Here is a 24,667-nt window from a genome sequence, read left to right on the forward strand (position 1 = left end):
ATGTGTGAACATGTTTGCTCCCTAATTAGTCGTTGCTGCATCAAGGTGGAAGCCGATGGTTTTCACGGACAAAGATTGCACTGAGACTCCTGTTTCAGTCTCTGCAGACACTCAATCCAAAATGCTTCCCTGGAATTTGGGAAAGAGCTGGATCACAGGAAAGAGGAGCCGCCCCCTGCCCGATGTTGGCAGAGCGGCCACAAATTATTACACTTTTTCAGCAGCTTGTCACAAGCATGGCATTCAGCTCACAAAGCAGAGCCTCACACTATTGCAGAGGGGTCGCTGGTTTGGAAGGAACCTCAGAAATCTCACTCCTCAAAGCCGGAATTATCTTAAGGAATGATGGCTGTGTAGTGGCTGCAGAGAAATGGATGGAAAACCAGTAGGCACCTCCCAGCAGCTCCCGATGCCACAGGATGCGGGTTCCTGGCAGTGGCTAGGGATTTAACTGGTTAACTGGTAAATTGGCCCTGGGGCTCAGGGCCAAAACTAAAGCTTGAGGGTTTCCATACTGGGTGGCGGGGCTCAGGTTACAGGCCTCCTGCCTTGGGCTTCAGCTTTGGTCCCCTTGCTCCAGGGGTGGTGGGGCTCTGGCTTTGACCCCCCTACACACACTCGCCATCCAGGTAGTGGAGCCCCAGGGGACTCAGGCTTCAGTCTCCCTTCCTGGGTCATGTAGCAATTTTTGAGAAAAGGTGCAATGAAGTTTAGGAACCGCTGTACAGTACTAGGGATGGAAGTGACTAGCTGACTATCCGATAAGCATTTGCTTATCGGATACTCAACTCAACTAGACCCCCCCCCCCCCCCGGCCCACTTTGCTTTCTCTATCAGAAAGAGGCAGCAACGGGGAGAGCGCAGGAGCCGATGCTGGGGGGAACCAGTAAAGCTAGTTCCCCGCAGCACCGTCTCTGCGGGGGGCAGGGGAGGCAGAGGCACAGCGGGGAAACAGCACAAGCAGGAACTGAAGCAGTCCCTGTTCCTGCTGGTTCCCACTGCAGGCGCTTCTGCTTTTGAAATGTACACGAGCCCTGTGGGGCTCCCCGTGTTCTCTGCGGCACCATGCCCCCCTTGCTGCCTCTATGAGAGGCACCAGGGGGAGAGGACCAGGAGCTGGAGCTGGGGGGAGCTTGCTTAAAAGCCGGTTTCCCCCAGCAGTCTCCGGGGTGCCACCTCCTGCTTCCTTTCAGAGGTGGGGGGGGAGAGGGGAATTGGGGACCCTACTGCAAAGCAGCCCCAGTCTGCAGGAGTCACAGTGGGGAACTGAGCCCCCCCATAGACAGGGGCTGTTGCCACCAAGCAACTCCTGTTTGCAGGGGCCAGTCCTGGCTGCCATGAACAGGGGCTGGCGCCGGAGAAGTCTCTGTTTGTGGCCGGCACTGGCCACCGCAAACAGGGGCTGCTCTGGCAGCCTGGGCTGTCTGCCATGAACAGGGGGTGCTGGACTCAGCAGTCCTGCCTCGTGCTGATCGCTGCGCCTCTGCATTTTAAATGTATTAAGAGCCCAGCGGCTCTTGCTACATTTAAAATGCAGAGCCGCAGCCCAAGTGGCTCTGGAGCCAGCTCGAGCCAGGACTGTTTATAGACTAATCGTATAGTCGATGCAAATTGTATTGACTATACGATAAGCCACATAATCACATGTTCACATCCGTACACTGTGCTAGACGATGCTCCACTGCCAGGTAACACCGGGAGAAATTAAGAGGAAAAAAAACGTGTCTGAGGAAAAAAAAAGTCAGTGAAACGCTCAGAGCATTTGTTAAGGACCCCGGCAGCATTTTGTAAGACCAGCTCTGAAGGAAACTGCGATGCACTGTCAGAAAGCAGGAAGCAGAAAACACAGGAGGTGGTGTAAAGAAAAGAGTGTTCCATCTATAGCTAAGGGTTTTTTTAAATGGTCCAGCTACAAACAAGTATTTGTGGCCAGTGCCCCTCTCCTCCCAGCAATCACTTCTCCTCCCACACACATTTTATCATCACAATGTTTTCATTCCTAGCAATGAGAAAATCTAATTAGAAATGCACTTTCTAATGCCAGATTAGAAGGGATTGAAAGTTTTCAAGCATTCCGTTCTGGGTCACCGGGCTTTGTTGTATCGTAACCTCCTTCTTTCAGGAGTCCTGTGCTTTCCAAATCCATTCCACTCCTCAGTCAGCTGGAATACCAAATTAAGCCAACGTTTCCACAACACAGTGAAGCTATAGCAAGCAAATAGGGCCTTGTTGCTACAGGTTGAACCTCTCCAGTCCGGAATCCTCGGGGCCTGACCAGCTCGAAACCAGAGAATTTGCTAGACAACAGGAGATCAATATTGTCTAGCGGCATTACCAACACTTCCACTGCTTGTTGGGCTCTTAGAAGACATTTAGGGGTAAATTAAAGCTAAATTACAGCACAGAACACAGAGCCACGACCGGTAGCTATAAACAAACTTTATGGGACTGAAGGAAACTTGGCCACACCCATGATAAGTGGAGATCTGGCTAACTAACATCATTTTGGACCACTGATGTTGCCAGACCAGGGAATGCCGGACTAGAGAGGTTCAACTTGCAGTGCTGTTTGCACTGCAGCAACTCTGCCTCTATGTTTGAAATCAAAGCAGCGAGACCCACCAGAGAGGTACGCAACTATGAACTTCGTTGGCTGAAGGAGCATTCACACAGCACAGATTAAACATGGCCTGAAGTCTGCATCACATCTTTGATGATTCTTCTGTCTTGTTGGACAAAGGCATGGGAAGAGATCTTCCCAGGACGCTACAGTACTGAGCCTTGCAGAACACTGCTAAGAACTTCAGCAGCCACATTAATGCCACTGGCTGCTCCATAACCTAAACAACAGATATGGACAGGAGATCTATGAGGTAACATCTTGGAACACCATTCACTGTGGGATCAAATATACATTAACCAACCAATCCGATTGTTTTTAAACTATTTTAAAACACATCAGCAAGCCATTCATACATGCTAATGCCACAGACACCAACTAAGATGTAATTCAAGCGGGTGTTTCTACATCCATTAGAGACTTAAAATGAATGTAATTACCAAATTACCAAAGAACGAGAAGGAAGCATCAGTTCTATCATTTTAAAGTGTATAATACAGTAAGGATGAATTAAGTGTTACAGACAAGTCGAAAACCTAGCCCGGGAGCTTACACAAGTTAGACAATGGACTTGGGAAATGAAGATCACAGTAAAAGATCATGCAGTATATTTTTGTTACATACACTTCTGATTATCGAGGTGTTTAATATGATCCTCATCACCACAGCCTGACAAATAACACCCTCAAGACACCTCACTCTGTAGGAAAGTATTTCTACACACAGGGAACTGAGGGGGAAAGAGATGAAGTGATTTACCAGAGATCACCCAGGAATTTTGGGGAAGAAATGACTTCAGGCCTTTGAGTCTCTGTACAGAACCTCAAACCACAAGACCGTCTTGGGGCAGAATATCATGTGTTTAACAGAGGAACCAACTAACTTAAGTGGGGATTAAAGGGTTAATATGCTGAAATATACTGAGATCTGAGGGAATACTTTTAGGCAAGAAGGCTGCCGTGGTGGAACAGAAGCCAACTAAAACAAACGAATCTTGAGGTAGAATCTGAAGGAATAGATTGAGAATGCGTGGAACATAGACTAGGGGAGGGGAGGTTTCCTGGCATGGGCCACTGATGTAAGGATCCATTAGTGGGAGGGGAGTTAGCAGGGTGAGAGGTGATGTAGGAAGCAGCAGCAGAGCTAGGCAAAGCTTGGAAGATGAGGACAAGAATTCTGGACTTGCTATTCTTACGAATCGCAATTTCTAGTTTATAAAAACAAACTTACATTGGCCAGCAGCTGATATCTTGACAATTGTCTCCTGGTTGGCATGAAGTTCTTGTAGACCCCATGTGAGCAGCACTGTGGAATTAATATATATTAACCCATCAATCGGACTGTTTCTAAACTATTTAAAAACATGCCTACAGGGCATTCATTCATGCGAATGCCACAGACACGGACTAAGATGTAATTAAAGTGGGTAGGTAGGAGCAGCAGTAAAGAATTTGCAGAAACAATGTTTGCTGGAGTTCTCATTTACTCTGTTAAATGTGCCAAGCTGACAACTCAAAATATTTTCTAAATGCTCGGGTTGCCAACTCAGACTAGTACCTGAAATTAACACAGTGGTTTGATCTCTGTATCCTCAACAGGAACACTGAAGATACCGAGACCATGAGAACTCCATTCTGCGGAAGGAGCATAACTAGATCCAGGTGGTTGCTCCAGATCTAACTCACTAATCAAACAGGGTTTTGGGGTGGGTTTTTTTTAGCATTAGCAGATATGATTATGAAGAAAAAGACACAGCTGAAATGCGTTATTCCAATATGCCAGCATACAGTGCCACTTTGCTGACTGCTACCACACCTCACATTTGGTGAATTTCTAGGCTTTGATTTATAGATTCATATATTCAAAGGCCAGAAGGGACCATTATGATCATTGCATCTGAACTCCTGACGCATAGGTCATAGAACTTCCCCCAAAACAATTCCTAGAGCAGATCTTTCACAAAAACATCCAGTCTTGATTTAAAAATGGACAGTGATGAAGAATTCACCATGATCTTTGGTATATTGTTCCAAAGGTTAACTATTTGCACTGTTAAATATGCATACATTATTTCCAAACTTAAATTCCCAGCCTTTGGATCACGCTGTACCTTTCTGCTAGACTGAAGAGCCCGTTATTAAATATTTGTTCTCCCTGGAGGTACTTGTAGTCAAGTCACCCCTTAACCTTCTCTTTGTTAAGCTAAATAGATTAAATTCTTTAAGTCTACCACTGGAAAAGTCATGTTTTCCAGTCTTTAATAATTCTCATGGCTCTTCCCTCAACATTCAGCAATTTGTCAATATCTTTGTTGAACTGCAGACAGCAGAACTGGAAAGAATATTTCAGCAGAGATTAAACCAGTATTACCAAATACAGAGATAAAATAACCCAACTTCTCCTGCTCAAGATTCCCTTCTTTATGCATTCCAGGATCACATTCTCTCTTTTGGCCGCAGCAGCATACTAGGAACTCATGTTCAGCTGATTACCCGCCACAACCTTCAAAAGCTACCAGAGTCGCTACTTCCCAAAACAGACCCTCTGTACTGTAAGTGTGGCCTACACTCTTTGCTCCTAGATTTATATATTTACTACTCCCCCAATTTTTGGGTCACCTGTAAACATTATCATTCGTGATTCACAAGAAGTGATCCCAGGACCCAAATGGAAATGTATCCCCCTCGCTGACAATTTTCCATTTATGATTACATTGAAATCTATTGGACAGTTTTTAACCCACTTAATGTGTGTCATGTTCATTTTATTCCAGTTCTTGTCATCAAAGTGTCATACGGTACCAAGTCAGATTTCTGTAAGGCATTTAAGTACCTTATGTTGACACTATTACCTTTAATCGCCCACCTGGTAATTTTGTTAAAAGGATATCAAGTTAGTTGAATAGGATCAGTTGTCCATAAACCCATATTTATTTGCATTAACTAAATATACTCTTCTGTGTTCTTTATTAATGAAGCCCTATATCATTTGCTCGATTATCTTTGCCATACATGTCAAGCTAATGGACCTATATCTACCTGGATCAGTCCTCTTTCCATTTTTAAAATATGGCACAACATTAGTTGTCTTCCATTCTTCTGGAACTTCATCAGTGCACCAAGAGTTATTGAAAGCCAGCACTAATGGCCCAGAGAGCTCCTCAGCCAACTCTTGTAGAACTCTTGGATGCAATATATCTGGACCTGCTGATTTTAAAATGTCTAACTTTAATAGCTTCTCTTTAACCAGTTACCATCCCTAGTAGGAATGCTGAGAGTGTAACTCATTCCTGCCAGCCTGCCTCTTTAGTACTGCTAGAGACTGAGCTTAGCCAGGCCAGAAGGAGTGAGTGAGAAGGGAAAAGGGGGCAGTTGCCCTAAGGCCCAGCAATTCAAAGGGGCCTGGTGCGCCTAGCCACCACTGTTGCTACTGAGGTAGTGGTGGCAGTTGGCGCCCTGGGAGCATTGAATCGCTGTCTGGAGCGCTGCACCACACCACATGCTCTGCGTGGTTCTGAGGGATGGGGAGCGCCGAGTGCTGGCTGCCCTGGCCCATCCCCTTCCGCCTGAGGCCCCACCACTTCCAGGGGCACAGAGCTGCTCCTCACACACCCCTTGCCTAGGGGGGCTGTGGAAGTTGTCCCCCCACTCCTCCTGAGTCTAGCTGTAGAAACAGTTAAGACAGAACCCAGCTACAGGAACAGTTATCACTGTGCTCATATTCACCTCAGGTGCAACAGGCCATTACAGGAAAGAACAAGCCAGCTACATCCCTATGGCGTTCTTGCCTCAGCGATTCAGCAGGAACTTTGGAAAACACAGATCCTGCTCCCTGGAGATGGGACAGACTCATTGCAGGATGGATTCTCCTGGATTGGGTGGTTAGTAATACATCACCTTTCCCCCTTTATGTCTGGAAGATCCTACAACTGAGGTGTCATTAGCTAATGTCTTCTTTTACTAGGTGCACTGGTTAATAAGCTATAGTGCTGAAAGTGATGCTAAAAGAAAACTGCCTAGCCCAGCTGACAAAGGGTTCAGAAGACCAAGAGCACCTCTCCCCAGGAACAAACGGGAATATGAATTTAAATATCTGGATTTTAATTAAAAATCGGCATTTCTGAGGCTCCAGCTGAGGACAATTATGTTGCACAAGTGACATTTAACAGCATGGCTGCCCTAATGTACAGTAGAGGCTGTAAATTCATTACCAGCCTCCCATTGGTCTGATTTAACCACAAGAAGAAGTGCATTCATGTGTAAACGCCAACTGAAATAATTAAAGGCCTAATCTAGGCCAGGCGTCTGCAGGTGCTGCTCCAGTGACTTCAATAGCACAGCACTTGCTGGAATCTGGCACCAGATCCTAACCCGTGTAAAGCCAGGAAGTGGTATTTACACCACTGGAAGAATTTGGCCCCAGAGTCTGAACCGGGCCCTGGCCCTAATATTTCTTTGTAGTATTGCTACTGCAGTATTAAGGTCAGGATGGCAACTGCTTTTGAAATCCCACCACAGTCTCACTTTGCCAGTCTCTGTTTCATGTGCTGTCCACTTAGCTACCCCGGTTTTGGGGAGTTTTATGAAGGTCCGGCCCCACAGAATCTTTCTATCAACTCTAATGGGTGGTGGATCAGGCCCTAAAATTTCATATAAAGTAACTCTTAGCTTCTCTGAAGACGTCCTGTATATAGGTGAAATTCTTAAAAGTTTAAAATTTACAAGGACAATTAAAAAAAAAACCAAACAGCCTGCCAATGTTACGATAAAGCCCAAAATTCAATCTCATGGCCACAGCTGATGTCCATAGGGGTGCCTGAGCCCCACTGGCATGCAAAGACAACCTAAAAATAAAATGTACCTTGAGAACAGAAGAAAATGCAGATGGAGTCAAATGGCAGTGAAAGGCTCATGATGACAAACTGAAATTTAAAAAGGAACAAATATTAATTGTCATCGAATCCCTGAAATACAGTCCTCGCATTAGAACAGTCATCAGGGAGATATATTCAATTCCTTTCCAACTGTCTAACATCATAAGAACAGCCATACTGGGACTCAGACCAAAGGTCCATCCAACCCAGTATCCTGTCTGCCAACAGTGGCCAATGCCAGGTGGCCTCAGAGGGAGTGAACGGAACAGGTAACGATCAAGCAATCTCTCTCCTGCCATCTATCTCCACCCTCTGATAAACAGACATCATCACTGGAGAAAGTTTGTTTGCCCTAAAGACCCATAGGTATGGATGCTTTGGTTCTTTTGAAAATCCCAGTAAGTGCCTAAGCTGTATCGTCGAGCACCTAAATCAATTTGGAAATCTGGCCCTAAAATCCTACATTACCTTGGGTAAACCCATGCACTTTTCTCTGCCTCGGTTTCCCCAGATATAGCCTAGGATACTGCAGCTAGACTCTTCAGCACCTACATGCAATGTCGTCGAGATCCTTGGATGGAAGGTAGTAGTACTCCAGGAGTGCTATTATCATTCTGCAACTTACAGGCGCCATTAAAGAGATTCTCTTAGCCAGGTACGTATGTCACTTGATAGGATTCAAATGACAGACTCAGTATTCTCCCATGTCTCCTCAGGTTGAGTTACATATGGAAGTGGGAGCGCAGCTAGAGGAACCAAAGGGAGTGATTATTATCATGGGCAGTGGGTAAAAGTAGGACTGTGAGAGGATGGATCCCAACCCCATCCCCAGCGCTACCCCTTCTACCCAGGCCCTGCCCCCAGCATTCCTGGTCCCGGAGAATGGGGAGGGAAGAGGGCACATAGCCCCAACATATCCACCCCCAGTAGACATTCTGGGGGCGGAGTATGGGTGGGGCTGGGCAGGTGGATTGGGAAGGCAATGCCTTTCCCTGCCTAGCATACCCACTGCCCATGATTATTATCCTCCTTGCCAGGAGGCGCAAATACAAAACCAAAACCCACACTAACATGTACCAACAGGGGTGAGTAAGCGAAGGCCCTGGGGCCAGATGCAGCCTCCGGCTTCCCTGGATTGGGACCCTGAGGTTTACAGCTTCCCCCCCAGCACTGGGGAGCCCACACTGGCACTCCAGCTCCCCCCACGGGGCTGAAGCACACAAAATCTACTAGTCTTGGCCCTCCTAGGCTCTAGTGTATGAGAGGAATGTGGGGAATGTCTTTCCCCTCAATCAGGGGCCACGGCAGTGAGGGCTGTGTGTGGCCCTCCACTGATTTTTCTGTGGGATGCAAAAATGTTCCCCACCCATGATTTAAAGTCTCCAGACATACAAACCTCATTATGAAGGCAAATCCTAACCCTAAGCCCTCACGTGCCACATGCCCCGACCTGGTCACGGCCTCCCTACACAGCATTCCAAAACAGACCGGTCAACAATAAAAAGGTCCCAGAAGGCAGGGCGGTGTTAATTAGATCTGTCCTGATTAACTATACCTTGCAGGAAAGAGTGGTGACGGGAGATGCCCCGGACAACGGGTGATGAGAAAAAAGGACACATTTTATTGGGGGGTTACCCAACAGCCACATACCATGAGGTTTAAAAAGGGCTCGGCTGGGCTGGTGACAGAAAGAATGAGAGAGACACAGCAGAAAGATCACAGCCAGGGGAGCTCAGCCAACAGCCTCGCTGGTCCCCTGTGGTCTGTGTATGGGGGGGGGGAGGGAGAAGGGGGCTGCTCTGTGCTCCCAGAAGGGGTGAGGTCTCAGGTGGAAGGGGACTGTGGCAACCCACCCCCGTCCTCAGCACTGCCTGGAGTACACCCTGCCATGCCCCGTCTCCACAGCAGCCCTAAGGGCTGCCCAGAGCGCAGGGGCAAACAAGAGCCCCAGGCCCTTTCAGAACGCCTGGCCCTAGGGCAACTGTCCCTTCTCCGCCCCCAGTCGGTGGGCCGAGTCTCACCTTTGCCACTGCCAGAATGCTGGTTTTTTCCTCGCCTCAGAACTGATCGTCATGGGGATGGCAAGGGCCAGCAGTGGGGAGGCAGAGAAGAATGAGCCTCACTCGGTACCCTGGAAGGCAAAGGATCTTCCTGGATGTTCCCCCCTCCCCACTTCTTAGTCCAACTCATAATAACCCTTTCACCGAAGCTCTCCAAGCCTTTGATCAATTGTACAAGCCGGTGACAAGCTGCACATTCTTGGACACTGAGAAATCTCCCTGTACTGCTGCTCATGAGAGTCTGCCAAGGCAGGGAGTCTAACAATCCAGGCAGTATGTGGAGGACCCTGAACAAAGAGAGCTGGACTCTTTGCAGCTCTCTCTGGCACTAGGTGTGCACCCCCAGCTGGCCACTGCAACACAAGAAGGGAAAGAGGAGATGGTAGGAAAGACCCTTGGGGTGTGTCTTGCTACCCAGTGACACTGCAGCACAAAAGGACAAGAAGAGAAAAGAGGGTCCCAGCCTGGACAGTGCTAAATACTGCCATTATCTAGCACTGTCAGATGTAGGACAGCTGGCAGGTCTCTTGCATGCAGGGGGTAAAAACGCACTTACCCAGGTAGCAGAGGTCTGAGGCAGCCACTGCTGTGTACGTCATGTTCCAGTTACCCGTTTAGTTTTGCAGCTACACTCAGCTCCAAATGCAACAGCTCAGTCCCAGGAACAGAGTGGATGGCAAAAGCTTTTACATATTTTCATCTGGACACTTGCTTTTGCTCGAGCAAATTAACATCGGCATTTAGCTCCTTCTGTAAACACTGCTCTTTTTGTGGCACGTCTTACCTTCTTAGCAGCAGGGAGGGAGGGAAGACAGTATACACCCTGCTGGGGTCATAGGCAAGTTGAATGGTTAAGATTCCAAACTGATATCTAACCCATGAAGATAAAAATGTAAACAGAGGGCATGTCAAGCATCTGTTGGTTTTATCATTCATCAGCTTTCAGCCCATCACATATCAGAGCCAGAGGGAATGCAAGACTGTGACCTTACGTGACAGATGGGTGCACGTTGGCTTCAGATGCCACCATCACTAGTGCAACAAAGCTCTGGCTGAGCCAGGAACTGAATTCAGAATCTTCTAGCATCCCAGTCCACAAGACCATCCTTTGTCCTCTCTCACTTGGTCCATCTTATTGAAACTAAAGGGGGTAGGAAATGTGTCCTTCTACACTTTTGTACGCCAAGTACAATGGGTGCTAGTACAGCTATTAGTTGTATTGCAAAAAGTGAATTATTAGGTGAGCATAACTACATCATTGCTCTTTCTCCATGCCACTGAACAATGTAGTGATACCAAAAAATCTGTCGTGTAGACTAGGGCTCAAACTCACCCGGTTATATTCTATCAAACAACTGGACGTGGGCTTAGTGGTCCCAAATTCCCATGTGGCAATTAGGGATGTAAAATCCTGTTTAATTGGTTCAGTCCCTGCTCGTGTCAGGTCTCAGGAGCTACCCCCACTGCGGCTCTGCAGGGAAAGTATTTTAGGAGCTAGAAGGCAAGCAGCCTGTCTGAGACCCAGCTCACGCAGAGCCGTAGCAGGGCTACTTGCTGGGACTTGGCGTGAGCAGGGACTGAACCAGGCTGTCTGCCGGCTCCTAAAATACTTTCCTTGCAGAGGGGGTAGCTCCCAGGACCCGGTACAAGCCAGGATGCAGTGCTAATCCTTACTGATTAATTGTGTACTCAACAAATTTTGTCGACTACACAGTTAATGAATTACGTGCTTCTGAACATCCCTACCACAGACAGGTGCTGCTTTGGGCGGATGGCGCAGCCCCTGCCTGCGGCAGGTAGGGAGCTGCTCCAATTGGTTAATTGGAAGCAGTAAGTGTCACTTATTAATGGTGATGCTAACCAGTTAACCTTTCACATCCCTAGTAGCAACTGCATGTCCTCTCAACATTGGCGTCTTTCTATGCCACCCCAGAATTTTCTGCATTTCAGTGATTGATATCTTCTCTGTACCCTGTACTCCCTCCTATGCGTTGCAGAGCTACAGCTGGTTGGAAAAAGATTTTTTTTCTAATGCAGAAAAAAACTTGACCTTTTGGAGAAAAAAAATAAAAACACTGAAAACTAAAAATTTCCGTCTTTGACAGGGAAAAAACCTCAAGATTTTCTGCAGAAATCCAACACCCCAAATTTCCCATTAAAAAAGACAGTTTTGACTAGGGATGTAAAAATCTTAGTTAATGCTTAAACGGGCGAGCGAGAGGTATGATGGACCAGGGAGCTACCCCCCCAAGGACTACAGTGGGCTGCTCCAGCTGGACTGGCCCACTGCACTGCACCATAGGCCCAGCACGGATGGAGCTGCCCCCTACCCACATCAGTTGGGGGCTGCTGGTTAACTGTATCCAGTAATCACCACCCAGAAAGGTGACCAGAATGTAGCATGCCTAGTTTTGACAGCAATTTTTGGCCAGCCACAGCCGTGGCACCTAGTTAACGTTTGCAAAAGTGCTTTGGAATCCCTGGAAAGAGAAAGAGAAGCTCTAGAGTGAGAAATGATACTGCAGAATTAAAGTAAACAGTACCCTTCTGCTAATCATATTTGGCATTTTGCTAGTGGGGCTTACGAACTTAAGAGTGCTTTACAAACATGGACTAATGCCATGGTTCTCAACCAAGGATATGCAGGGATTTTCCAGAGGGTACATCAACTCACCTAGATGTGTGCCTAATTTTACAACAAGCTACATAAAAAACACTCGCAATGTCAGTACAAACTAACATTTCATACAAGGACTTGTTTATACCGTTCTCTATAACTATGCATTAAAAGGTAAGTACAATATTTACATCCTCCTTGACTTATATGGCAAAAATGAGAAAGTAAGCATTTTTTTCCCAAGGGTAGTATGCTGTGACATTTGTATTTGTGTCTGATTTTGTAAGCAAGTAGTTTTTAAGTGGGGGGAGGGGAAACCTTAGGGTATGCAAGATAAATCAGACTCTAGAAAGGGATACAGTAGTCTGGAAAGGTTGAGAGTTGCTCATCTAAGGAATCCTCCCTGACAAGCCTGATGTTGCCAAATTAGCAAGTCCAAAGTAGGATTCAATAAAAGATAGTAAACACAAAGCATTACTTCACCAAGGAAGTAGTGTCCCTTAATAGCTTCCAACCCCAGTAAATACCAGGAAGATAAGATTATGTTTTTGCTATTCCCCAAGGGCATGATTACTTCACGTTAACTCCAAAGCATACGTGACTTAGGAACAATGCTTGAAAACTAGGACAAGACCCGACTTGCTACCAGATGTGACAGGTGTGTGTTTGTATGGGGGAGGGATTCTAGGGAGATACTCCAGATTTGTTCAGTAGAGGATATAAAGATGTTTCAATGACATTGTCTCACCTCAGGTTTAAGTGAAGTCATTCTCCAGTGCCCAGCCTTCTTGTTGGGAAATGGAGAAAATGAAGAACTCAGCAGTTTGTCAGCAAAGGCTTGTCAATGTCAACTCAAACAACTTCAGGAGCTATGTTGGCTTGGGAAGTGGGTGGGGGGGAGCCAAAGACCAAAAGATTTTCTTTCCTGGTGTATGGTCAGGATTTCAAAACTGTAATCCTAGGGATGCATGCTTTACGAGTAAATAAAAACTGGTCATTGTTTCAAAGAGATATCCAACAAGTGCTTATAGTTATGGCAATCAAGACTGCAATTGTGCACAAGTGTTATAGAAAAATCCAGCCCTTCAAATTTGTCACGTGTTTTTTTACTCCCCCAGGTGTCTGTCCTTGCATATAAAATATTGATATGTGCTTTTTATAACAAGTGAACCAGAACCAAACCAGGGATCCAAAATCATCAACACAGTTTGGATTGGGAATGAGCTCCAAGCTTCAGAGCTGAACTCTGGCTATCATTGGCTGAATTAAATGGATCCAAGGCCAGGGAAAATGCTGATCTGGAATGCCTAGCTGGAGCAGGTGTCTGTGAGATGGAGAAAATATAACTTACAGTTAAAAGAAAATCAGCAGTATGTTACATTAACTACTGTTGTTATTGTGTGTATTTTATTATGATTTCCCATGGTATCACATAACTCAGTTCACCATTACTACAGTATCAGCAAAATGGTTAGTATTGTTCATTGCTTTATTGTAAATGCCACGTTATGATATGAGCCTCGAGTCAGTGCTGAGATGTGAAGAAGCTTATTTGAAAGTACCAGCTAGTAGCTATAATTAATTATCACCTACTCTTAGCTTGGCTCACAACAAAAAGAGCTGGCTTACCAGGCTGGTTTTCCAAACCCTCCTGGTTCTATTTATAGAATGAGAGATAAAAAGATTATATTGTGTTTTAATCAAACAATCTTATGAACAAACCACATTAGACTTCTGTGGTTGGGATATAACAATGCTGGTCCCTCCAGGGGTGCAATATTCAGCCTGTATGAGAAGTAACCCAACAGCCCCGAGAAGCAAAAAGCACAGATTTTCTGTAGACTGAAGTTTTCTTTCAAATACAAATTTGACTTTCAAGATAAAACCAAACAGTTGATCTATATTCTATTAATATTGTGGCTGACACAAAACAGCTGCAAAGTCTCAGAGGGGTAGCCATGTTAGTCTGTATCTGCAAAAATGAGGGGGTCTGTGGCATCTAAAGAGACAGGGGCCAGTACATGGAAGCAGCATGGGCTGGCCATGAACACAGGCTGCTCTGGCAGTGGGGACCCAGCACAAAATGAGACTGAGCAAGCCCAGCTCACACTGAGTTTGGGAGCTACCCCCTGCTGAAGCTCTGCAGTTTAAAAGTAGTAAAAGCTGGGTGGGCAGGCAGCCCTGGGGCACCTGGGCTCACCACAGACAAAGGCTGCTCCATCTGGGATGCTGAAGCAGCTCATCCGGGGTGGGGAGCTGCTCCAGCCCCCAACAGTTAACCTTAATTAGTAAGCTTCACATCCTTACAGGAAAGAGCTCTATAGTTGGCCTATAGTAATGTAACACACTGAGGCATAGAATATGCTTAGCCATAGGCAGCTGGCCAGTATAGATGAACCATTCTAATTCCTATTCTATCCTATCGTGAAGTCACCAAGAATCGATTTACCCATCTAGCTGCATGCCATCACCCACTAACTAGGCCTGCTCCTGGTTACAGGAGGGTGTAGGATGCTAACACACCAGGGCTCTCATGGAGTATGAGCTTAACCAATGGTAGGGATCCAATCTTGTGGTCTGTGCCAGTACAAAACTCCTATTGACCTAAGTGGGCAATTATGAGAGAGTAGAAATTGCAGTTTCAGACAGTGTGTGAGCCCAAAGGCAAATTTCTTTCTAGCTAAGTCAAGTAGGAGCTTAACGGCTGCGTGAGATGAAAGCCAACTTTATATTTCCAACAGTTAAGCAGTGCACTTGTAACAACATTGTTAAACATCCACTGACTGATTTTGCACATGCTATATAATTTAGGCATACATAGCCCAAACATATTGTCTGCTCTAAATCCATTTGTTCCGTGAAGTCTGCCACCTACAGAGACCCCATATTACTGCGTGTGTGCCCTGTACTGTATTGCTCTAACTCCTGCCTTTAAGACTGTAACTTTCTCTGGGTAGGGACACAATATCCATCTCCCCCTGGGTTTTTGCATGCAGGATGCCAGCAGACATGCCCCAGTCCTGGGTCTTTTGTCTGCCCAGCCCAATCCATTACACACAGCTGTGTGCCAGGGGAAGAACCCAGCCTCACCTTCCACTTTGCAATTGCAGAGAAGCAGCATGCAGCACCCCCACCTTGCCAATGCACCACTGCCCTCCCCCCACTTTTATGGGGGTGGGGGAGGACATGGTGCCTCTGCTCAGACACTGGTTCTGTTGCAGATAAGTGTTCCTAGACAGCAAGACTGTTTTTATGGTCTACAACTCTCAGTACTGATTTTGTGGATAAAGTTTTAAGACATGTTACAACTGTGGTGTCCAACACACTAACCACAAGTGGCTATTTGGCTGGTTGAGTGTGGCTAATTTACTATAGCAATAGTTACAGTGGCTACTTCTTCAGAACTGAGTTGGACACGAGGGTGCTACAAATAAAATGAAAAAAGCAGCATTCGAATAATTCCTCAAATAAAAATCTCCCCTCAAAATAAAATCACAAGCTAGATCCTTAGCTAGTGTAAACCAGTGAAGCTCCATTAACTTTACACCCATATCTTGATGGTAAAGGATGCCAAGACAAATTACAAGTGGGAATACAGACTTGTAGAACTTTATAAACTATGGCTACCAAATTACCCACTAATTGTATTACACTCCTACCTGAAGTTCTGTTATTTTAAAATCTGCTCTTGAGCACAGTTCCATCCAGTTTGATACATTATGTAGCCGACTCTTTAGCTTTGCAAAATTTTGCAATAATATACTTAGATCGGCAAGTTTTGCTAAAATAACGAAGGGTGCTGAGCTGTGCACACGTGGATAACGTGAAGTGAAGAAAAACGGAGCTAGATAAGAGCAGAACAGTGGCTGCAGGTTTATGTATTACATATGTGTTGGTTTACAGGAGGGAACAGAAATCTAACTTTAATTTGTATATACAATAGGCACACAACCCAGGGCAAGGAGCGCGGTAGAACTAACAGATAAGACAGGAGATAAGCCGATCTTTGCGGGAGGGGGGGAGGTTATATTTCTGCCGTGTGCACCCCCCTCTCTTGGAGCCAGCTCGCTCACTGGTTACGAAACCAGCCGGACTCCCTCCAGGTGCGCGGGGAAGCCGACCAGGCTGCAGTTAACCTTACAGAGCAGGTATCCATTTTTCCTAACCCCGAGCGCACGCACAGGAAGCTGGCACCTCTCTCTCACCCCCCGGCCCCACAGGTACCGAGACAGACAATGGGGCAGGGATTTGCATAGGGCACGCTGCCCTGGGTCTAGACCCCCACGCTCATTGCCTGCCCTCCCCGGATTTCTGCAGGCAAGGTCCCCACGCGCCCCATTCCTGGGTCTTTTGCCTGCCCAACCCAAGCCGCTGCACCAAGCTGCTTACGGAGGGATCCCAGCTTCACCTTCCACTTTGCAATCTCAGCTCAGCAGGGAACAGCAGCCCTCCCCCGACTTTTCTAGGGGACTGCAGCGCGCGGTACCTCGGCTCAGACACGGGCTCTGGTGCAGGTCCGCGGGAAAGCGCCAGACGCTTGTAATGTACCGAGTCAGCTTCGCTTGCCCGCGGTGCGCCGGGTCCCACGGCTAAGCTGCCTGCAGGAGCGAATCGGCAGCGCCTGAGATCCGAAGCGGCCCGCCCGAGAGGGGAGATGAACGCAGCTGCCGCTGGTTCTGCTGAGCTCAGGGCTGGAAGCGTGGTGCTGCCTTCCCCACAGGCATCTCTCTCCTGCCGCAGGGGGCGCTGCCGCGTAGGCAGCGGGAGCAGGTGGTGCGCCGGAGTCAAGCCGGAGGAGAAGGGAGAAGTTCCCTCGCCAGACTTTTCTGTCAGGCTAGAACCTGCGTCAGCAAAGCCAGGTCACCGCTGAGCAACGAAGAGATCCCTCCATGTCCACTCCGGTGCCAGCCCAGGACTGAGCTCTGTCTTCCGTAGGGACTTTGTCCAGCGTGGTTCGAAATGCAGGTGTCCCTGAAATTAATGAATCCCCTCCAGGGGGAGCCATTACTAGCCAGACCCAGGTACCTAAAGCATGGAGTTCATGCATGCTAACAGCTGCACCCCAGAAGGGCGGAAAGGGCGGGCTGGCTGTCGTCTCAAATGCCTCCACATTCAAAATGTGAGTACACTAGCCCGCATCAGTAAAATGGATGATTTCCAATCCCACCGGCCCAGGGATCAAAGGAATCGCAGCTTATCAGATCAGTGCTATATTCTGAGTCAGCGCTGACATAGCTGCCTGCAGCTACTTTGCATGCTGCTTGCGCGTGTCCTACGGTCCCCTGAAGAAACAGCCCGATTCCAGAGCTCACTGAACACCATTGCCACAGATGAGCCCTATTCACAATATCCTCTTCCGCTGTTACTGTGCAAATTTAGACCACAGGGCATCCTGGTAGAGGATTTTGTAAACTTAGATTGGTTGCTGTCTTGTCAATTTCTGCGACAAGGCTTCTCGCTCCCTGCAGGGTGGCTGGCTGCTAAAAGGGAAGCGTGAAGCAGGCAAGAAAGCTGCATGTAATAAGAGGCCTGGGTCTCAGCTCCGTCCCCACCTGCGCCATTTCAGTCATATGTACACTCAGATCAGTCCTTGTAGATGAAACTCATGTCACAAAGGAGGAGAAAACTGACTTTAGTTTCAAATGCTCCATACATAAAAAGGTAAAAGGCCATGAGAAACTCTATACCTCACACCTGCAACTACATTAACAGGACATGAGAAATTGTGAAAACTCACATACTTTGAGGTCTGTGAATAAAAGGTGTTTGTACCATGCAGGTCATGGATAGGTTGTAAACAGGTTACAACCCAGACAGAGGGAAGGCAACAAAACAACAAATGGTCTGGTAGCACTTTATAGACTAACAAAACATGTAGATGGTATCATGAGCTTTCGTGGGCACAGCCTACTTCTTCAGATGACCCAAGTTTTGAGTTCAGGGAAGGCAGTTATCTGCCTCCAATTAACTTCATTGAGGGTGACCACAATAAAAAAAAAAAAAAAAAAACCTTTACAAGGAGGATGGAAAGTCCACAGGAAGAGAACAGCAGCCAGGAAACCATCCTGAGAGAGCAGTGAGTTTAGGGAACTAGGAAAGAGACAAACCACCTTCACATCCAGCACTGGACAGACACAATCATAGAGCTGGAAGAGACCTCAGAAGGTCATCAAGTCCAGGCTCCTACCCAAGGCAGGACCAATCCCAACTAAATCATCCCAGCCAGGGCTTTGTCAAGCCAGACTTAAAAACCTCTAGGGATGGAGATTCCACCACCTTCCCAGGTAACCCATTCCAGTGCTTCACCACCCTCTTAGTGAAATAGTTTTTCCTAATATCCAACCTAGACCTTCCCCACTGTAACTTGAGACCATTGCTCCTTGTTCTGCCATCCATCACTACTGTGAACAGCCTTTCTCCATCCTCCTTGGAACCTCCCTTCAGGAAGTTGAAGGCTGCTATCAAATCCCCCCTCACTCTTCTCTTCTGCAGACTAAACAAACCCAAATCCCTCAGTCTCTTCTCATAGGTCATGTGCTCCAGCCCCCTAATAATTTTGGTTGCCCTCTGCTGGACCTTCTCCAATGTGTCCACATCCTTTCTATAGGGGGAGCCCCCAGAACTGGACACAATACTCCAGATGTGGCCTCACCAGAGCCGAATAGAGGGGAATAATCACTTCTCTAGATCTGCTGGCAATGTTCCTTCTAATGCAACCTAATATGCCATTAGCCTTCTTGGCTACAAGGGCACACAAGTGCTTCAAAATGGATTCCTTGAGGATCCCCTCCATGATTTTTCTGGGGACTGAGGTAAGGCTGACTGGTCTGTAGTTCCCTAGATTGTCCTTTTTCCCTTTTTAAAAGATGGGCACTATATTTGCCTCTTCCCAATCATCCAGGATCTCTCCCGATCTCGAGTTTTCAAAGATAATGGCCAAAGGCTCTGCCATGACATTTGCCAACTCCCTCACTACCCTCAGATGCATTAAATCTGGACCCATGGATTTGTGTGTTTAGCTTTTCTAAATAGTTCCTAACCTGTTCTTTCCTCACCAAAGGCTGTCCACCTCCTTCCCATACTGTGTTGCCTAGTGCCGACCTTGTCTGTGAAGTCAGATGCAAAGAAAAGCGAAGTTACTCACCTTTGGTGCAGTAACTGTCATTTTTCGAGGTGGTGTCCCCGTGGGTGCTCCACTATGGGTGCTGGGCTTGCCCCAGCACCGCAGATGGAAGCTTGTGAGCAGCAGTGTTCGGCTGGACCGTGCATGTGCTGCGGGCTCACGGCTTTCGCGCTCTTTTCTCTAGCGCGTGGTCCGGCCTCCCGCCAGTTCCTCGAGATTGCCTCGGAGTCTGTAAGACACAAGAGAAAGAGAGGACTCCAAAGCGGGGAGGAGGGCAGGTAGTGGAGCACCTGCGGGACACCACCTCGAAGAATGACAGTTACTGCACCGAAGGTGAGTAACTTCACTTTCTTCTTCGGGGATGTCCCCGTGGGTGCTCCACTATGGGTGACTGCGTAGCAGTGGTTGCCAGAACGGAAGGACGGCCGGAGGAGTCCCAATTTATCCGCTGTGGAGAGCACTGCAGTTGCCACGGCCCCATGTGAACAAATTCCTAGAGACAGAGTAGTGTTTCGCAAAGGTCTCATGTGACAACCAGGTCGCCGTCCTGCAAATATCCTTAAGGGATACTCCCTTAAGGAACACTGTTGAGGACGCCATGGCCCTGGTGGAGTGGGCACATGGTTGGGCGGGAAGGGGTTTTGCTGCGTAGGATTGCGTTATACATGAGATTATAAGATTCAAAATCCTCTGGGAAGATAGGCGTTGACCCTTGGTCCTATGTGCCAGGGAGACAAATAAATGGTCGGTACATCTAAAAGGTTTAGTGCGGTCAATGCAGAACGCTAAGGCCCGATGGGCGTCCAGGGAGTGTAAGGCCGTTTCTCGTGGTGAAGTATGGAGCTTCGGGAAAAAAGTTGGTAGGATTACTGGTTCATTGACATGAAAGTGGGAGATGATTTTGGGTGTAGTCTCAGCACTACCCCATCATTTTGGAAAATTGTATATGGTGGTGTAGCCATCATGGCAGAAAGCTCGCCCACCCTGCGTGCTAATGTTATGGCAAGTAAGAAAATCATTTTCATAGTGAGGAGATGCAAGGGTAAGGTCACCAGAGGCTCGAACGGTGGCCTTATTAGGGCATCGAGGACTACATCCAGGTTCCACCCAGGTGGGGCTGGGTCATGCGGCGGGGCCATGTTGGTGAGGCCCTTGAGAAATCTCTTAGTAGTAGGATGGATGAGGATAGAAACACCATCTACTGATGGTGTAAAGGCTGAAATCGCTGCCAAGTGTACCCTGATGGACGCTAATGCGAATCCTTTGTCTTTTAGGTGCAACACATAGTCCAGTACGGAGGGTATCGACGGACGTGCCGGATCATGGTGGTTCGTGGTACACCAGGAGGAGAATCTGCGCCACTTATGAAGGTAAGTTTTCTTTGTGGCTTGTCGTCTACTGTGTATAAGGATGTGTTGAACTGGGGCCGAACAGAGGGATTCGAATGGGGTCAACCAGTTAGGAACCATGCTGTCAGGTTGAGGGTGTGTATCTGGGGGTGTTTCAGGCGCCCTCGGTCTTGGGTCAGGAGATTCGGGAGGGGCGACAGGCGGATCGGTGCCTGTGCGGACAGATGGTGGAGGAAGGGAAACCAATGGTGGCAAGGCCAATCCAGTGCTATGAGGATTAGCATTGCCTTGTCTGCCTTCAGCTTCTGGAGAACTCTGGGGATCAGCGGTATGGGGGGGAAGGCATAGAGGAGGGGTCCGCACCACGTAATGAGAAAGGCATCCCCCAGGGATGCACGGCCGAGACCCGACCTGGTGCAGTACATGTGGCATTTTGTATTGCTGGGGGTTGCAAAGAGGTCCACTCGGGGAGTTCCCCAGCATCGGAAGAGCTCGAGTAAGACTCCATCGTGCTTTTCCCATTTGTGTTTCACATCTAAGTGCCTGCTTAGGAAATCTGCGGTCACGTTTGTGGTGCCAGGTAAGTAGGATGCTGTAGATGTTATTCCGTGGTGAATGCACCAGTTCCAGAAGCGGATAGCTTCCGTGCATAGGGAACAGGAGCGAGCGCCACTCTGGCGGTTCACATAATACATGGCTGTGATGTTGTCCGTGAGTATCCTCACTGTGGTATTTCGATTGTGGATGAGGGAGGACTTGCATGCATTGAAAATGGCACGTAGTTCTAAAAGGTTTATGTGTAGATGAGCTTCTTGTGGGGACCATTGGCTCTGCACTGAGGGGGGGCCCATGTGAGCTCCCCAGACCAATAGAGAGGCATCTGTTGTGATCTGGTGGAGGGGTTCTTGTTGATGAAAAGATACCCGATAGGAGATTGTTGGGGCTGGTCCACCACAGGAGTGATCGGATAACGGCGGGTGGAGGTGTTACTGGTCTGTGGAGGTTGTATCTAGTGTGGTCATATACGAGTGTCAGCCAGTATTGAAGGGCGCGCAGGTGTAGCCTGGTGTGTTTGACCATGTATGTTGTGGCAGCCATATGGCCCATCAGTCTCAGGCATGTCATAAGCGAGACGGTGGGGCTGACGGTGATGGTGTGCATGAGGTCCTGGATAGCCTGAAACCTTTGTAAGGGCAGGAAAGATCTGCCAGCAAGTGAGTCCAGGCGGGCCACTATGAACTCGATGTTCTGTGTGGGGTGCAAAATGGACTTTTGCTCATTGAGGAGGGATTAAAAGGCTTGCCTGGTGAGCTGAACCATCTGAGAAACCTTGAGTGCAGAAGGACCCTTGAGTAGGCAATCGTCCAGGCATGGGAAGATGAGTACTGCTTGTCATCGGATGAAGGCCGTGACTACCGATAGGACCTTTGAAAATACCCTAGGGGCTGACGATAGCCCAAAGGGAAGGACCTTATATTGGAAGTAGTCCTTTGTCATGACAAAGCATAAGAACCTCCTGTGAGCTGGATGGATCGGGACATGGAAATAGGCATTCTGGAGGTCGAAGGCGACAAACCAGTCTTGTGGATATAACGTAGGGATTATGGCAGCTAAGGTGGTCATTTTGAATTGTTGTTTCCTGAGGTATTTGTTCAAACGACGGAGGTCTAGGATGGGACGCAACCTCCGGACCTTTTCTGGGTGAGGAAGTAATTTGAGTAGAAGCCCCTGTTTCTGAACTCGTTTGGGACTGACTCTATGGCACCCAGAGAAAGAAGGCGGTCGACTTCTGCTTGGAGGGCTTCGTGAGAGGGGTCCCTGAAAAGGGACTGGGTGGGAGGGGTGGTGGGTGGAATGGATGTGAAAGGAATAGGGTAGCCAGTTTGGACAATTTCGAGGACCCATCTGTCCGTAGTGATTTTGGCCCATTGGTGGAAAAAGGGCCTCAAACGGTGGTGAAAGAGTTGGGTCGAACGATTCATGGTGCTGCCTATGACTGTCTGCTTGTCCCCGACCAAGGCATCAAACCTGTTGCTTGTTGGGAGGTATGTTCGTCCTGTCATTTGGGTTTCGGCATCGCTGGGGTCTCTGGCACGAGCGTTGGTTGTCAAATGACCTCTGCTGCTGGTGTTGCTGCTGCCATTGATGTCTAATGTAGGAGTAGTCGTAACTGCATTGGTATGGGGAATTCTGGTGCCTCCTGAAGAGGGGTGTGTACATCCCCAGTGTTCGGAGGGTTGTTCGGGAGTCTTTAGAGGAGTATAAGATTGTGTCTGTGTTCTCAGCGAAAAGCTTGTCTTTGTCGAAGAGTAAGTCCTCAACTCTGGCCTGGAGCTCCTTTGGAACTCCCGCCGCTTGAAGTAAGAGGCTCTCCGCATAACGATGGCGGTGGCGGTAGAACGTGCGGCAGTGTCAGCGACGTCCATGGCCATTTGGAGGGACGTTCTTGCTGATGTGTAGCCCTCTTGGATTACTGATTTCAAGGTAGATTTCTTTGAATCTGGAAGATGATCCATGAGGGGGGTGAAATGGGAAAAGTGTTGAAGGTATGGTTGGATAGATGCGCCGAGTAATTGGCAATTCTAAGGAGTAGCGTTGCTGATGTGTAGACCTTTCTGCCCAGAAGGTCCAATCTCTTTATGTCCTTGTCAGAGCCCTGTTGTTTGAGGTGTGGGGCTCTAGCCCTCTGTTGGACTGCGTCGATGACTAAGGAATTATGTTATGGATGGGCAAAGAGGAATTTCATGCCCTTTGGGGGCACGAAGTATTTCCTGTCCACCTGTTTGTTAGTTGGAAGAGCCAATGCTGGAGCACGCCATATTTCATCGGCGATCTCCAGGATGCCCTCATCGAGGGGAATAGCCAGGCGCGGCCTATGCCGTGGCTGAGGTTTCTGAAAAGCTTGTGTTTCTTGTCCTTGAGCTCCTGCAACGGTATCTCCTGTGTGATCGCTACTCGTTTAAACAACTCCTGGAATTGACGGAGGTCATCTGGTGGAGAACCCTCGCCTGGCATGACTGCGTCGTCTGGCAGGGATGAATCTGGTATAGAGATCCCCGGTAGCTGGGCCACAAAGGGGGTATGCTCTGATTCCGATGGAGCGATGAGATGGTGACGCTGAATGATTCGGAGGAGTAAGGGGAGTCAGAGTTGGAGAGTGCCTGCGTGGGACATAGTCGTAGGCGGATCGTGATCGGTAGGAGTACCCGCTGCGGGAATCTCGGGAATAGCGGTTGATGCAGTGGTATGTGCTATGTCGCGGTGAGTGTCTGTCGTGATAGTGAGAACAATCGCGATATCGATAATAGTGTGGAGAGTAAGGTGAACAGGAGCGGCTGTCTGATGCTCTGGAAGAAGCAGAAAACACAGAGAACTCTTTGTAGCGACGTCTCTGATGAGAGGGTCCAGCAGCCAAGAATGGGGAAGGCAGTCTGGAAGAAGCATGGGGAGACCTATGCCATCCGGTATAGAGATGTGGAGAGCGCGGCACCAGAGGAGAGGGGGATGGTGCCGGGGAGAAGAGACGGGATCAAGTGCAGCTCCGGTGTGGAGAGGTCAAGGGAGCAGGGCTCAGAGCTCCTGTTCTTGCGGCGTGCGCTGAAGCGCTAGCTGGCGCTGTGCTGCTCGGCACCGGCGACTCGGAGACAGCAGTGATCGGTGCCGTGCCCGTGGTAGACCGGATCGGTGCTGTGTACTCTGGCACCACACGGTGGTTTGACAGCGGTGCGGATGCCGTAATGCTCGGCTCCGAGGGAGCTCTCGCCGATGGCTCAGCACTCTGTGCGGGCGGCAGAGAGAGAGGCTGAGACAGCACTGCCTGGGGTGCCGGCGTTTGAGAAGGCTCCCATTGCTGCTTTAGCTTTTGCACCGTTGAGGTAGGGGGATGCGGCTTTGCGGTGCCAGACATCCCCAGTCTTTCCGCCTGACTTTCCCTGCCATGTAAGGCAGTCGGCAGGGATCTAGTAGGAGAGAGTCTAGGCTTTTTTTGAAGTCCTGCAGTCGGGGAGGAAGACCGTCGCTTGTGG

The 24,667-nt window shown here is 48.3% G+C and overlaps 1 protein-coding gene across 11 annotated transcripts in view; it reads right to left on the bottom strand.

The window, feature by feature from the left end:
* Positions 1-17,024, bottom strand: part of VWA2 (von Willebrand factor A domain containing 2) — a 75,814-nt gene extending 58,790 nt beyond the window's left edge. For 3 of the 11 annotated variants that reach the window (XR_012905708.1, XR_012905709.1, XM_025190683.2), the window contains exons 1-3: positions 7,962-16,861; positions 7,481-7,541; positions 3,851-3,925 (exon numbers count right to left, since the gene is read on the bottom strand). Coding sequence is in view for 8 of the 11 variants with exons in the window: in XM_025190683.2 (XP_025046468.2) it covers positions 3,851-3,925; positions 7,481-7,541; positions 7,962-7,976 (151 nt within the window). In the remaining 3 variants the exon portion in view is untranslated. Of the gene's footprint in view, positions 1-2,622; positions 2,841-3,850; positions 3,926-7,480; positions 7,542-7,961 lie in introns of those variants that run through there. The other 8 variants (XM_075935421.1, XM_075935429.1, XM_075935425.1 and 5 more) reach the window with 8 other exon arrangements.
* Between the last annotated feature and the right edge of the window lie 7,643 nt (positions 17,025-24,667).

Source organism: Pelodiscus sinensis, chromosome 8, assembly GCF_049634645.1.
Source record: "Pelodiscus sinensis isolate JC-2024 chromosome 8, ASM4963464v1, whole genome shotgun sequence".
Taxonomy (NCBI): domain Eukaryota; kingdom Metazoa; phylum Chordata; order Testudines; family Trionychidae; genus Pelodiscus; species Pelodiscus sinensis.